The sequence below is a fragment of the Hyperolius riggenbachi genome, chromosome 9 (genome assembly GCF_040937935.1).
Source record: "Hyperolius riggenbachi isolate aHypRig1 chromosome 9, aHypRig1.pri, whole genome shotgun sequence".
NCBI classification, from domain to species: domain Eukaryota; kingdom Metazoa; phylum Chordata; class Amphibia; order Anura; family Hyperoliidae; genus Hyperolius; species Hyperolius riggenbachi.
In genome coordinates, this window is record NC_090654.1 from 274,852,710 (window position 1) to 274,868,386 (window position 15,677).

At 48.9% G+C, this 15,677-nt stretch overlaps 1 protein-coding gene across 2 annotated transcripts in view; it reads left to right on the forward strand.

The window, feature by feature from the left end:
- GOLGA5 (golgin A5) overlaps positions 1–14,003 on the forward strand; it is a 38,041-nt gene extending 24,038 nt beyond the window's left edge. For both annotated transcript variants that reach the window (XM_068252266.1, XM_068252267.1), the window contains exons 8-13: positions 629–757; positions 1,476–1,574; positions 8,113–8,338; positions 11,103–11,208; positions 11,430–11,493; positions 12,566–14,003. In XM_068252266.1, coding sequence (XP_068108367.1) covers positions 629–757; positions 1,476–1,574; positions 8,113–8,338; positions 11,103–11,208; positions 11,430–11,493; positions 12,566–12,646 — 705 coding nt within the window. In that variant the 3' untranslated portion in view covers positions 12,647–14,003. The remainder of the gene's footprint in view (positions 1–628; positions 758–1,475; positions 1,575–8,112; positions 8,339–11,102; positions 11,209–11,429; positions 11,494–12,565) is intronic.
- The last annotated feature ends 1,674 nt before the right edge of the window (positions 14,004–15,677 follow it).

Sequence of the window (15,677 nt, forward strand, 5' to 3'; positions counted from 1 at the left end):
ATTCACTGGAGACCAGTCACTGGTCACCAGTGACACCACTGAGAATACAGCTTATTTATTCACTAGAGACCAGTGACATCACTGAGAATGCAGCCTATCCATTCACTAGAGACCAGTGACATCACTGAGAAAGCAGTCTATCCATTCACTAGAGACCAGTGACATCACTGAGAATGCAGCCTATCCATTCACTACAGACCAGTGACATCACTGATAATGCAGCCTATCCATTCACTACAGACCAGTGACATCACTGATAATGCAGCCTATCCATTCACTAGAGACCAGTGACACCACTGAGAAGGCAGCCTATCCATTCACTAGAGACCAGTGACATCACTGAGAAGGCAGCCTATCCATTCACTAGAGACCAGTGACATCACTGAGAATGCAGCCTATCCATTCACTAGAGACCAGTGACATCACTGAGAATGCAGCCTATCCATTCACTAGAGACCAGTGACACCACTGAGAAGGCAGCCTATCCATTCACTACAGACCAGTGACATCACTGATAATGCAGCCTATCTGATCACTAGAGACCAGTGATGCTACAGTGGAGACCATTGACGTTGCAGATTATCCGCTCTCTACCATCAGACACATTTTTCCGGTTTTCCCTTTCCAGGATGTGGAGGCTCAGCAGGTGAGTGAAGCGGAAACGAGCAGAGAGCAGATGAATGACCTGCAGGAACAGATTGCGGAGCAGAGAAGATCCAAGCAGGAGCTGGACGCTGAACTAGAGCGCCAGAAACAGGTAACGCCCTGCAACTCTCAGGGCACAGAGCTGTGTGGTGACCACCAAGCTCCAAAGTAAGATAAAAAACCCACAAGACATGCCCCCAAGTCCCAGCCCTGCCCCTCTCTTTCCCCGTCAGCCATGGACGATTGAAAATGCAGTTTTGAGTTTAAACTTGATAGTCAAATCCTCTTGCTGTCTTCACTCATTTCACTGCAGGAGGAGCTGCGTATTCCCCGCCTCTCGCTGTCTTCGCTCATTTCACTGCAGGGGGAGCTGCATATGCCCCGCCTCTTGCTATCTTCATTCATTTCACTGCAGGGGGAGCTTCATATGCCCCGCCTCTTGTGGTCTTCACTCATTTCACTGCAGAAGAAGCTGCATATGCCCCGCCTCTCGCTGTCTTCACTCATTTCACTGCAGGAGGAGCTGCGTATGCCCCGCCTCTTGCTGTCTTCACTCATTTCACTGCAGGAGGAGCTGTATATGCCCCCGCCTCTCACTGTCTTCACTCATTTCACTGCAGGAGGAGCTGTATATGCCCCGCCTCTCGCTGTCTTCACTCATTTCACTGCAGGAGGAGCTGTATATGCCCCCGCCTCTCGCTGTCTTCACTCATTTCACTGCATGAGGAGCTGTATATGCCCCGCCTCTCGATGTCTTCACTCATTTCACTGCAGGAGGAGCTCCGTATTCCCCACCCTCTGAGTTTTCCCATTTTTTTTCTTTTATCCAGGAACTCCAGTACACACAGGAGGATTTCCACAGAACCAAAAATACCTTGCAAGGGCGGATCCGAGACCGAGAGGACGAGATCCAGAAACTCAGGAATCAGGTACCTGCACTCTTAAAGGAAAACTCCACTTCCATGTTTTCCAAAGTTGGGCTTGGGTCACTTCTTCCTGCTGAGCAGTACTGGGCGAGGCTCAGCGCCACCATGTGGGGGAATATACATATTGCCTGCAGTAATAGAGGCTAATGAAAGCCTGATAAGTTCAGCAGCTGATTCTGAGGTGTGGCTTTGTGGGATTTTGGTGGGCCAGTATGTGGCTTAGGTGAGGCTGTGACCCCCTGAAGCATTAAAGGAAAACACACTCTCTCATTCTACTTGCGTAACATATGTATTGCACTTTTAGTGATTTTTCTGTAGTAAAAAAAGAGAAAATCCTTCTTGGGATTCTCCATTTTAACTGTGTCTATTTTGAAGCCAATCCTGATTTAATTTCCTCCCTTACTCTCATCTGTCTGATTGTGTATGCATTGCCCGCCCTTCACTATAGAAAGTGCACTGTCTCAGCATGAGAAATATTGGCCAATCAGTGGAACAGAGGTGTGGGAGAGGAAAACAGGAGGGAAAGAGGCTTCAGCCAATCAGGCTGCATTAGTTAAGTCTGAGGGGAAGTAGAGAAGCAAAAAAGGACAACCCAGCATGCCCTGCAACTTCCTTTTTGTGTACCAAATGTTGTGTGTACCAAATAGGAGTCAGGTAAACTGGGGATTGATAATTTATCAAAAAGAAAAGTAATAGTGATTTTAACTTTTGGATTGCCTGATTAGCATCCTTATTACTTGTTTACCAGATAAAATTAAAGAATTGATTTTTGATTTTATGCTCGACAGTTACACTTCAAGTCAAATGAAAAAAAAAGATTTTAACTTACCTGGGGCTTCTTCCAGCCCTCTGGATTCCTGCTGTGCCCACAACGTCCTCCTGGTTCCCTTCGGGCAGCAGTGGCGACCCCCACAAAGCTGGGCTGTCAGCGGCTACTGTGCACATGGGGCCCTGAGCCACGCACACCCTGGCCACGCTTCCGGCGCCGGGAGCATTCTGCGCATGTGACGTAGGGAATTACGCATGATTCCCTTTAATACTAATGTAGATATACTGTACATGCTTTTATTCTTCACAACTGTGACAATGCTGCTCAGGCAGAAACCTACTCCAAAGTAAACTTGTGTGCTAAAAACTGAGTGTGTGGTAATAAACTACGTAATCGAGGATTTCCTCTAGGGAAATCTGCACATTTGTTTTTCAGCCATTCTAGAGATTGGGGCAGATGTTAGTGGAGCTGTGAGTAAAGTGAGCCGAGCTTCCCTTTTGTTCAAAAAATACATTCTTCACATTGAAGGACAACTGAAGTGAGAGGGATATGAACATTGCCCAGCAGTCCTGCTGATCGTATGCCTTTAATACTTTAAGCCATAGCCCCTGAACAAGCATGCAGATAAGATGTCTGTCTTAAAGTTAACCCGTGATGAGATAAACAATTGGATCTGTCCTCCTACTCCTACCTGTTGCCTGCCCATACACAGGGCTGTGGAGTCGGTCCAAAAATCCTCCGACTCCTCAGTTTAGGATTCCTCCGACTCCTCGACTCCGACTCCTCTAATTTGCATATTACAATTTTTTTTATTAAAAGTATGTAACATGAAATTCGTCTCATAACTGCCAACGCTTAGGAATTTTACAAGACAACTGAAGTGAGAAGGATATGTAGACTACTATATTTATTCCCTTTAGACTAAAACTAGTCCTTGGTAAGAGTACTTGTAAAAGGTACAAACCGGAACAAAGAACATCTATCAGGCCCTAGGCAGTGTAAGTGTGGGTACATGTAAGAATGATGTGCAGGTACTCTGCAGGGGAATGAGGAGATTGTAAACAGACAACACCTCTGTGTTCAATGTGCACAGCATTCTCAGTGGATTCCCTGCAGCTCTGTGGGGAGTGCATATGTAGAGTATAGTACTACTGTGTAACAAAGTAAACCTGAGACAGATGAAATTAAAGTTTTATACATACCTGGGGATTCCTCCAGCCGCCTTCAGGATAATCAGTCCCTCGTTGTCCTCCTCCACCACCTGGATCTTCTGCTATGAGTCCAGGTACTTGAGCCAGTCGGGCGTAGTGCGCATGCACACACTCCGCCGCCAGGAGCATACTACACCTGTGCAGCACTATTGCGCAGGTGCAGAATGTTCCTGGCTGTGGGAGCGGCATGCGGCCGGACAGCGCTGACTGGCTGAATTACCAGGACTCATAGCAGAAGATCCGGGTGGTGGAGGACAGCGAGGGACTGATTAGCCTGAAGGGGGCTGGAGGAAGCCCCAGGTATGTATAAAACTTTACTTTTCATCCGTCTCAGGTACCCTTTAATTTGTAGTCACCAAACCAAATTTTAACAACATATCAAATGATTTGATTTCATCAGCAAAGGGAGTGCATACATTTGCATAAATCAGCATCAATGCAGAATTATTTCCATCTCATTGACCATATCTATTAGTGACACAGCTACACATCAGGCTTTATTCTTACAGCATAGATGTTATTTAGTATATATAAGAGATTCCTGTGTACACATCATATATACAGTCACAATCTGATATGTACCTTAAAAATACGGTGACTGCTTTATTGAAGCAGCACAAGTAACTAATTTTGATTGGTTTATTTCATTTTTGTGGACTAAGCACAGCTATTAATAAATATATATATATATATATATATATATATATATATATATATATATATATATATATATATATATTGTATATATACATTATTTTTAATGACTATTATCTGAGAAATAGAACATTTTATCATATTTTCTATTTTGATTACAGTTACAAATTCATTAGGAGTCGGAGTCAGTGCATTTTTTCCCGACTCCGACTCCAGGCACCCAAAATTGCCCGACTCCACGACTCCGACTCCACAGCCCTGCCCATACACCACAGGCCAATTCCCGATCAATTTCAGAATGAAATCTCTCGAATCGGTCTTGTGATGTCATATCCACCGCCTCGCCGACCGCCGGCGCTGTCCCCCCTAATGTAAAATGTGCCCGGTGCAGTATACTTTACCTGTACGTGTCCATCGCTGGCTCCATCTGGAATTTGCATAAATGCGCCCCATGTGGTTGCCAGTGTATACATGGGAGCGTATATGTGGATTGTTGCACTGTACACTATCTTTTCCTAAATGAGCAGTAGACTTTGTACAGGGCCTTGTTGTGTCCAATTGGGGCAGTTATTCTTTACCCAGTGGTTACACTGACCTGCATCTTTCACTGCTCAGCCTTACATGTGTGTGAGATAGCTACACCCCTCCCTACAATTCACATATTAGGGAGGTGGGGGATTAGTGAGAACCCGAGCACACCTGTGGGGTATGTGAGCCTCCCACACTGACTCATGTGGGGAGGTTCACTTTCTTTCACTTTTGATTTTTCCATTTCCAAGCTGCATACATTGGCATGAAATCTGCATGCAAGAGGGAGTTATTAGCACCTCATTGTCCATCTCTAGTTTTTAACTTGCTGTGCACCTTAGCCTGCCATTTCAAAGCATTAACGGCAACACAGAAGCAGTTTTTTCTCTCTTCCTTATTTGTATAAAGGAGACTTTGGTGCACCCTGCAAAGATGACGCATAAACATGAAGTGACCATGAATCCTGAGCATTCAGTTCCTCACAGTACCTCGATTAATGTTAAAGGAAACCTGAGTGCAGCATTTATACTTACCTGGGGTTTTCTCCAGCTCCATGTAGGTTGCGGACTCCCTCGCTGTCGTCCCAGGCTGTTCCGTTGTCCAGTGCTCAGCTCCAGTACATTGGCCAGTCGTGCTTCACTGAGCATGTACAGTTCGGCCGTGCACGTGCCCCCTTTCGTGCTTCCGTTGCTGGGAGCATTGTGGGTCTGCACAGTACTACTGCGCAGGCACAGAGAGCTCCCTCCCTGTTGTCCCAGGCTGCTCAGTTGTCCAGTGCTCAGCTCCAGTACATACGGTAGTCGTGCTTCACTGAGCATGTGCGATTTAGCCGCGCACATACCCCCTTTTGCGCTTCGGTTGCTGGGATCATTGTGGGTCTGCACAGTACTATTGCGCAGGCACAGAGAGCTCCCTCCATGGGTGTACGACCGGTGCGCACATGCAGACGTGCCGCACATGCTCAGTGCAGCACAACTGGCCAATGTGCAGGAGCTGAGCACTGGACAACGGAGCAGTCTGGGAAGAAAGCGAGTGAACCCACAACCCACATGGGGCTGGAGGAAGCACCAGGTGAGTATAAATGCTGCACTATTTCAGGTCTCAAGTACACTTTAAAGAGAATCTGTACTCTAAAATTCTTACAATAGAAAGCATACCACTCTCTTCATTATGTTCTCCTGGGACCCTCTGAGCTGTTTCTGCCACTCCCTGCTGCAATCCTGGCTTGTAATTGAGAGTTTTAGGCAGTGTTTACAAACAAACTAACCAGCTTGTGATAGGCTCAGACTGTGACTCTCACACAGAGTGTGGAGTGGGTGTGTATAGCTTCTGCCAATGACAAGCAGCCCTGCACATTCCACACATTCCAGCCTCAGCCGACAGACCCGACAGAGGAGAGAAGATTAGATCATATAACATAGATAACACAGCCACTGTGCAATTAGGAAAGGCTGCAGTAACACAGACCACATTAGAACAGGCATAGGAACTTATAGAATAGAAGAAATAAGGATGAACATTTTGTTACAGAGTCTCTTTAAAGGGAACCTAAAGCATGAGGTACATGGAGGCTGCCATATTTATTTTCTGTTAATACCAGTTCAAACAGTGGATGCCTGGATAGCAGGTGAACAGGTGTATGAGACCTGTGTGAGTTGCCGGTGCCTAGTCTTAGCCAGATTACTCTAACGGCTTAGGATACATCCAAACAAATGAAGAGACGGCACACTATTGGCTGCAATCACTTTGCTTGTATTCAGTACAAGTACACCCAGTTTCGGATTTACATCCTTCCTCAGGTGTTCAAACAATACCAGTTGCCTGGCAGCCCTGCTGGTCTATTTAGCTGCAGTAGTGTCTGAGTAACACCAGAAACAAGCATGCAGCTACTCTTGTCAGATCTGACAATAATGTAACACACCTGAAATGCTGCATGCTTGTTCAGGGGCTATGGCTAAAAGTATTAGAGGCAGAGGATCAGCAGGACAGCCAGGCAACTGGTATTGCTTAAGAGGAAATAAACATGGCGGCCTCCATATACCTCTCACTTCAGTTGTCCTTTAAAGTACCCCCAGGGACGTGTCCTGGTGCTGCTAGTTGTCCTCGGGGACCCCATTTCCTTTGGAATCCTCCAGTGTATATGAAAACCAGTCAGGTCCACCTAGTGCAGTGATCTGCAAACTTCGCTCTCCAGCTGTTAAGGAACTACAAGTCCTACAAGGCATTGCAGGAGGCGTACACATGTAATCGCTGCTGGGAGACTTGGCCGCTGTATACAGCCGATATATATGGCTTATCTTGCTGCTGCACAAGTCCTGGCGGCGTTAATTACTATTCCCCTCTAGGTCCACATGGATAGGGGGGAAATATATAATCCAGCTCCCAGCTATTGCTGGAGGCCGTGTTTTTAAAATGTAACTTCTGCTCCCTCTTCTGATGGTGCCAAAGTTACTCAGTGTGCGCCCAAATCGCCTACGCTGTGATTACAGTGCTTGTTGCAGGAGTCTATAGCAAGGAAATGAACAGCGCTACTTAAAAACAGGCAAGTGCCTACCTGCAAAAGAGTGCAAGCCCCACTTGTGGGATATAATACACACCGAGCATACACATGACCTGTCTACCACTGGAGGAGGATGTTAGTTTCCTGTAACAGCTTGCATGCAACCTATTAAGTACTCGTCCCTCCCACTGCGAAGAAGTCGATCCTCCATGGGAGGGGCCTAATACTAACTAAATCCTAACCTTGCTATGTACTAATTTAATTCGTTTTTGGTCAGCTGCTCCCACTTAACAGCCATGCTTTTGGTGTATATGCAGAGCTTCTGTTTGGGATCAAGGTGCGTTTGTAGTTTCTGGGGGGGCTCAGCGCATCTCTGATTGGAGGCCATTCGGAGGCGGCCTGGTGTTGCGCTGATCCACCTTTTGCGCAATTTGTTGCAGGAGTCTGACAGCCACAGTCCTGATTCATATAGGAAAATGCATTGTGGGACTTGTAGTTCCTTAACAGCTGGAGAGCCAAGTTTGCAGATCACTGCATAGCGGTAGCACTAGCACGGAACTCAGAACTGTGCAGGCGCACACAATCATTCATGAGCACTTTCTGTCACAGCGCAGGGGCAGTTCAGTACTCGCTCCTGAGCAGTTTAGTATAGCTCTGTGCCACTCAAACAAACTTCTGGGTGGTGCGGGAGCTCTGAGGACAGGTTCAGGGGTACTTTATTGCAGACTTCAGTCTGTCTGATTTGAATTACATTCCCGCAGCAAGGATTACATGCAAAGACGTTCTATGTTGTATTGCTTGTTTGAGGCTTCCCGAGGATTGGAGGCTGCTGCATCCAGTGCGGTTTGTGTGATTTATTTGTCTGGATTTCTTTCTCAGATCACCAACAAAGCCCTGAGCAGCAGCAGCCAGACAGAGCTGGAGGACCGGCTGCACCAGCTGACTGAGACCCTCATCCAGAAGCAGACCATGCTGGAGAGCCTGAGCACTGAGAAGAACTCGCTGGTCTATCAGCTGGAGAGGCTGGAGACACAGCTGAAGAGCGTGCAGGGAAGCACAGGGGGCGGGTCTGCCATCAATATGTCCGCCATGGACAACGGAGATGGTAGGTGTATGACTGGCTTCCTCCAACCCGCTGACCTCTCCTGCTGCAGGCCTGACTGCTGAGGTCTCCTGACCTCTCCTGCGCAGATCTGACTGCTGAGGTCCACTAACCTCTTCTACGCGTTCTTGCCTGCTGAGGTACACTGACTTGTGCGTGGGCCTGACCGCTGAGATCCACTAACCTTTCTTGCGCAGTCCTGACTGCTGAGCTCTCCTCTCCTGCAAGGGCCTGACTGCTGAGGTCCACTAACCTCTTCTACGCGTTCTTGCCTGCTGAGGTACACTGACTTGTGCGTGGGCCTGACCGCTGAGGTCCACTAACCTTTCTTGTGCAGTCCTGACTGCTGAGGTCCACTGAGCTCTCCTCTCTTGAGCGAGACTGCTGAGATTCCCTACCATCTCCTGCGCAGGCCTGACTGCTGACGTCCTCAATTCTTTCCTGTGCAGGCCTGATTGCTGAGGTAACCTACCCTCTACTGCGTGGGTCTGACTGTTGAAGTAGTCTATCCTCTCCTGTGCAGGCCTGACTGCTGAGGTCCATTGACCTCACTTGCGTGGGCCTGACTGCTGAGGTCCATTGACCTCACTTGCGTGGGCCTGACTGCTGAGGTCCATTGACCTCACTTGCGTGGGCCTGACTGCTGAGGTCCATTGACCTCACTTGCGTGGGCCTGACTGCTGAGGTCCATTGACCTCACTTGCGTGGGCCTGACTGCTGAGGTCCATTGACCTCACTTGCGTGGGCCTGACTGCTGAGGTCCATTGACCTCACTTGCGTGGGCCTGACTGCTGAGGTCCATTGACCTCACTTGCGTGGGCCTGACTGCTGAGGTCCATTGACCTCACTTGCGTGGGCCTGACTGCTGAGGTCCATTGACCTCACTTGCGTGGGCCTGACTGCTGAGGTCCATTGACCTCACTTGCGTGGGCCTGACTGCTGAGGTCCATTGACCTCACTTGCGTGGGCCTGACTGCTGAGGTCCATTGACCTCACTTGCGTGGGCCTGACTGCTGAGGTCCATTGACCTCACTTGCGTGGGCCTGACTGCTGAGGTCCATTGACCTCACTTGCGTGGGCCTGACTGCTGAGGTCCATTGACCTCACTTGCGTGGGCCTGACTGCTGAGGTCCATTGACCTCACTTGCGTGGGCCTGACTGCTGAGGTCCATTGACCTCACTTGCGTGGGCCTGACTGCTGAGGTCCATTGACCTCACTTGCGTGGGCCTGACTGCTGAGGTCCATTGACCTCACTTGCGTGGGCCTGACTGCTGAGGTCCATTGACCTCACTTGCGTGGGCCTGACTGCTGAGGTCCATTGACCTCACTTGCGTGGGCCTGACTGCTGAGGTCCATTGACCTCACTTGCGTGGGCCTGACTGCCGAGGTCCATTGACCTCACTTGCGTGGGCCTGACTGCCGAGGTCCATTGACCTCACTTGCGTGGGCCTGACTGCCGAGGTCCATTGACCTCACTTGCGTGGGCCTGACTGCCGAGGTCCATTGACCTCACTTGCGTGGGCCTGACTGCCGAGGTCCATTGACCTCACTTGCGTGGGCCTGACTGCCGAGGTCCATTGACCTCACTTGCGTGGGCCTGACTGCCGAGGTCCATTGACCTCACTTGCGTGGGCCTGACTGCCGAGGTCCATTGACCTCACTTGCGTGGGCCTGACTGCCGAGGTCCATTGACCTCACTTGCGTGGGCCTGACTGCCGAGGTCCATTGACCTCACTTGCGTGGGCCTGACTGCCGAGGTCCATTGACCTCACTTGCGTGGGCCTGACTGCCGAGGTCCATTGACCTCACTTGCGTGGGCCTGACTGCCGAGGTCCATTGACCTCACTTGCGTGGGCCTGACTGCCGAGGTCCATTGACCTCACTTGCGTGGGCCTGACTGCCGAGGTCCATTGACCTCACTTGCGTGGGCCTGACTGCCGAGGTCCATTGACCTCACTTGCGTGGGCCTGACTGCCGAGGTCCATTGACCTCACTTGCGTGGGCCTGACTGCCGAGGTCCATTGACCTCACTTGCGTGGGCCTGACTGCCGAGGTCCATTGACCTCACTTGCGTGGGCCTGACTGCCGAGGTCCATTGACCTCACTTGCGTGGGCCTGACTGCCGAGGTCCATTGACCTCACTTGCGTGGGCCTGACTGCCGAGGTCCATTGACCTCACTTGCGTGGGCCTGACTGCCGAGGTCCATTGACCTCACTTGCGTGGGCCTGACTGCCGAGGTCCACTGACCTCTCCTGCGTGGTCCTGACTGCCGAGCTCCACTAACCTCTCCTGCGTGGGCCTGACTGCCGAGCTCCACTAACCTCTCCTGCGTGGGCCTGACTGCCGAGCTCCACTAACCTCTCCTGCGCGGGCCTGACTGCTGAGCTCCACTAACCTCTCCTGCGCGGGCCTGACTGCTGAGCTCCACTAACCTCTCGTGCGCGGGCCTGACTGCTGAGCTCCACTAACCTCTCGTGCGCGGGCCTGACTGCTGAGCTCCACTAACCTCTCGTGCGCGGGCCTGACTGCTGAGCTCCACTAACCTCTCGTGCGCGGGCCTGACTGCTGAGCTCCACTAACCTCTCGTGCGCGGGCCTGACTGCTGAGCTCCACTAACCTCTCGTGCGCGGGCCTGACTGCTGAGCTCCACTAACCTCTCGTGCGCGGGCCTGACTGCTGAGCTCCACTAACCGCAAACTAGATTTCTTTCAGCCAAGGCAAGGGATGGTCAGTGAGCTAATAATTGATATTCTTCCGCTTCTCAGGTGCCCGGATGAGGAACGTTCCGGTGCTGTTCAGTGACTCCGACCCAAATGTGGCTGGGATGTACGGGAGGGTCCGGAAAGCTGCCACCACCATAGACCAGTTCAGGTACTGATCTCACTCTTCCATATTCTCCTCAGATAGACACTGTCTATTATAGAGGAATCCTGCTTCTGTTCCTTGCCGCTCTAGTAACAACAATATCCAACTTTACACATGATTTTCCTCAATCCGTTCTCCCTGCTCTTGTAACTGGTTAGTTGCTTTTCATAGAGATCTGCTCAATAAAATGCTGAACTTTAATAACTGCATTTTCCCTTCTCTTTCAGTATCCGATTAGGTATATTCCTCAGAAGATATCCCATTGCTCGATTGTTTATCATTATTTATATGGTAAGTAGATGTTGCTATATTTTGTGCGTAGACTAAAGCCTTGTAGACTCTTTTTGAGGGCTATCACCCTGCGGGACTCGATCCCTTGGGCGACATTGCGGGACTGAGGCTGTACAGACGCTTGCAATATGTTGTGCGTAGTGGGCAGGGGGGGTAGAAGAGTAATGCCTTTGGCCTCTGATCGATACGCCAGGCTAATCGCTTTGGTGGGGTGGGGGGCACTATACACATGCTACAATCTCAGCAGACTTGACTGAGGACTTTTTGACATGTGTTCGAAGCTTTAACCACTTCAGGATCACAGACTTACACCCCCGACCCCTAAATGTACATACACACGTCGGCTTTGTGCAAACGACCGGTCGTTCGGACGTCAAATCGGGCGTGTGTAGTCTGTCGTTCAGCTGATAAGAGCGGACTTGAGCGATCCGCTTGGCGGATCGCTCAAGTCCGGTCTTAACAGCTGAATGACAGACTGTACACACGCCCGATTTGACGTCTGAATGACCGGTCGTTTGCACAAATCCGACGTGTGTATGTACATTTATGCCAGAAACCCACTAGGAGCGATTTCTAATCACGATTTGAAAAAGGTATTGCTAATGCAATGCTATGGGGGATTTTTATCAAATCAAATCGCTCAAGTGGGATCACACCCATAGCATTACATTAGCAAGAGTTTTAAAATCGCAAACCGCTCAGAAAATCGCTCCTTGTGGGTTTCTGGGCTTAGTCTACTTATGGCTAGCTGCATTCATGTGTATCAATTTGCATTCAATTTATTTAGATAAAGGATTAGTGCACAGTTTGCATCTGATTTGTATTCAAGGTGTGTATTAAAGTCCATGAGGAGCGCTGCACACCTCTGTTGGTTTAATTTCAGTTGAAGCCTGATTAGGAGTGCTGCCAATTTTTTGCTGAGACTTGCTTGCCTTGTAAAACATTTTTTTTAAAAATTGTTCACCTTGGAAACATTGTAATAAATAACCAATCTTATTCATGATGTTATTTTCACTTCATGTTATGAAAAATATGGTAGTTGTGTTTTATTAAATTGCATTTTGTCTTGCAGGCGCTCCTCCACCTCTGGGTGATGATCGTCCTTCTGACATACACACCCGAGATGCACCACGACTACTCTCCGGGGAAGTAGCTCTGGTTCCGGACGTGGATTGCTGCAGATCACTGACTGTGCCGATCTTTATACTGTAGCAGGAGAGATCCCGTCTCTGGTAACGGATCACCTTCCATAGGCTCCTCCTCTACCAATCTATAGATCTTTTCTGTAGAAACCATTATAGAAAGGGCAGAACAATGCATTACTCACAATATGCAAACCATGTACAGCAAAAAGCCAAACGACTAAGGCTATCATTCATAAAGCATTCCCGCATGCGGAAATGCGTAATACCGCTGACTTTACCGACCACCGAGCAAGTTGTGTATTCATAAAGCCTCTTTCCGTATGCGGAGCTGACATTCCCGTGCAGAGTGACAACGTACCGCCTTGTGCAGTGTGGATACGCAGGTATCCAGAAAAAGTTGCAAAATGCTCATTCATAAACATTTCCGCATAGCGGTATGCGGAAGGGGATTACCGATCCCCTGGCTGTAGCGGGAAGCTTGCGGAGTCCTTGTAAGTGAATGGGACGGACCTCCCACACAGCAGCAGAGAGAACACCGCATGGAGGGACTCGGCCAGCTTTTCTGTTTCCGCATGCCTACCGCCCGCCTGCCGACACCATTCTCCAGAAAACCTCCGCACTGCTACCGCCCCAGGCACAAAGTTTATGAATGACCACCCAGAAGGCACAACTACCGACGGCGGTATTCTCCCGCACGGGTTCCCCTTACCGACAGCCTGTTCATGAATGATAGCCTAAATCTACGATTTAATAACATGAATGAAAACTGTTACCTGCCAAAACAAAAAGAAGCTTTTGTGATTTGCACACCTCTGCTGCACTGCACAGCCAGAGGGTGACACGCTTATCTACTCACTGCAGCTTGTTGCCTCATCTCTCCAATTCCTGTCTGCTCATTGGACTATACGTGACCATCAACCCTTCTAGACGCTCACTCAAACCTCTTTCCCTCCAGCTCCCAGTGCCTGAAACATGTTACGTTTAGAGGACAGAATTGTGCAATTCGGTACAGCCTGATTGATTCACATTCTTCAACCGTGAGTCCGGTTTGTGGTTTGCAGAGGATTCTGGGAAGACCACATAGTGACAAATTACATGAATTTATACTACCAGCAGCGTTTCAAATAGATTTGCCCTACTTAGTGTTTTTCTTATCTCTTCTGCTCCACTTCCTAACAGTTTCCCAGGGCAGCCCTGCCCAAACCTCTCATTCTTACCTGGGGGTCCTCTGCTTTGCGTCTGATTGGGCAATGACCCATCCACCTGCATCCGAACTGGCTCTCCCAATGGCACACCTGTCAGCTTGGGCCACGATTCTCCTTCAGAACCAGTGGAGGGGGGTCTTAAAGTGAACCAGAGACGAAGCATCCTCATGTATTTTACCATATAGATCAGTGGGAACATTAGAGAAAACACCTCCCTGCTTTCTGTTTCATTATTTACTGTTCAGATTGCTTCTCATCAGCCCAGATAAAATCCCCCACTGAGCATTCAGTCTGGCTTTGCTATAATGGCTCAGCTATAATGATTCCTGAGCAGAGCCACAAGGGAGCAGGCTTGGGCTTGAAAAGACAGCACAGAAGACAGACTCAGCTATAAAAAATTCCTGAGCAAAGCCAGACTGAATGCTCAGTCTGGGATTTTATCAGGGCTGGTAAGAAGCAGGCTGAGCAGTAAATAATGAAACAGAGAGCAGGGTAGGCATTTTCTCTAATGTTCCCACTGATATATATGGTAAAATACATGAGGGTGCTTCGTCTCTGGTTCACTTTAATAGGTCCCACAGTCCCCCCACACTGCATTCTGAGGTCGTCTGTGTTTGAGGAGCGAGTGTCTTCCCTTCCTGTTACCCACCTCATGTTGGTAACAGGAAAGGGGAAGTGATAGCTATAACTGCACCTCCCCACCCATAGCAAGGTCAGGATGCAGTAATGAGACAGTCTATTCTCCAGAGGACCCCAGTACCCTGGCAGGAAGTGTATGTCATCATCACAGGACTTTAAAGGGGACCTGAACTCCGAACTTCCTCTCTGCTCTAAAAGATAAGCCACAGCATAAAAACCTTTAAAGAAAAACATTTCTTTGTTATGGCTGATACAAATCCTGCAATAAATCTGCACCGTTTCTACTTCCTGCTTTCATGGAAGCAGACATGTTGCTTATCTTTTAGACCAGAGAGGAAGTTCTGAGTTCAGGTCCACTTTAATGGAGACTGCAGAATTTACGGATACCGTCAAGGGGACACCGTTTGGAGACCCAACAACCGTTGATGGTTTCCATGTCACTGCAGATTTTCCTTCACGGTGTACTGTGTGCAGAAACAGCTGGTCTGCCAGTAGAAAGATCATCCAGTCACTGTCATCGGCCTCTGCAAACATAATTGAGATCACTCCCTACAGAGTTGTACATAGTCATGGATAGGGATGGTCAGTAAGATGGCTTAGATGCATAGTTATTTAGGTTGCAAAAAAGACTTGTGTCCAAGTGTAACCTCACAAATCCTCTCCCTGACTGGACCAAACTATCATCTTCCTACTTTTTGCAGTCATAGCTGTGAATGCCTCTCAATATAACGCTGATTTCCATCTACTTACCCATTCATTAATGAATTGAAAGGGATTGGGCCTAGTACTGACCCTTGTGGGACCTCACTGCTAACAGTTTCCCACTTTGAGTATGATCCATTTACCACCACTCTGTTTCATTTCAAGATATGCACCTGACCATAAGCCTGGTGCGTCTTTGGGGGGGTGTCTCCCTCCTAAGCTAACGGTCATCCCCTGGGCCCCTACAAAGTAGTGACAGTGGAGCGCACTTGCCTATCCTGCCGGCGCTCGCCTTCCTGGCTGTGTCCTTCAAGCTTCATCCTCACTGATCTCTATGTGCACTAGGGATGATCAATGAGATGCAAATATTTTTCAGTATATGTAGATTTATGTATTTTTTTTAATGCAAATATATGCAGTTTGAAAATGGACCAAACTTTCCTGAGAGCGAGGACCTAAGTGTAAGCTAATGCCCGAGGCCTCCTCCTTACTG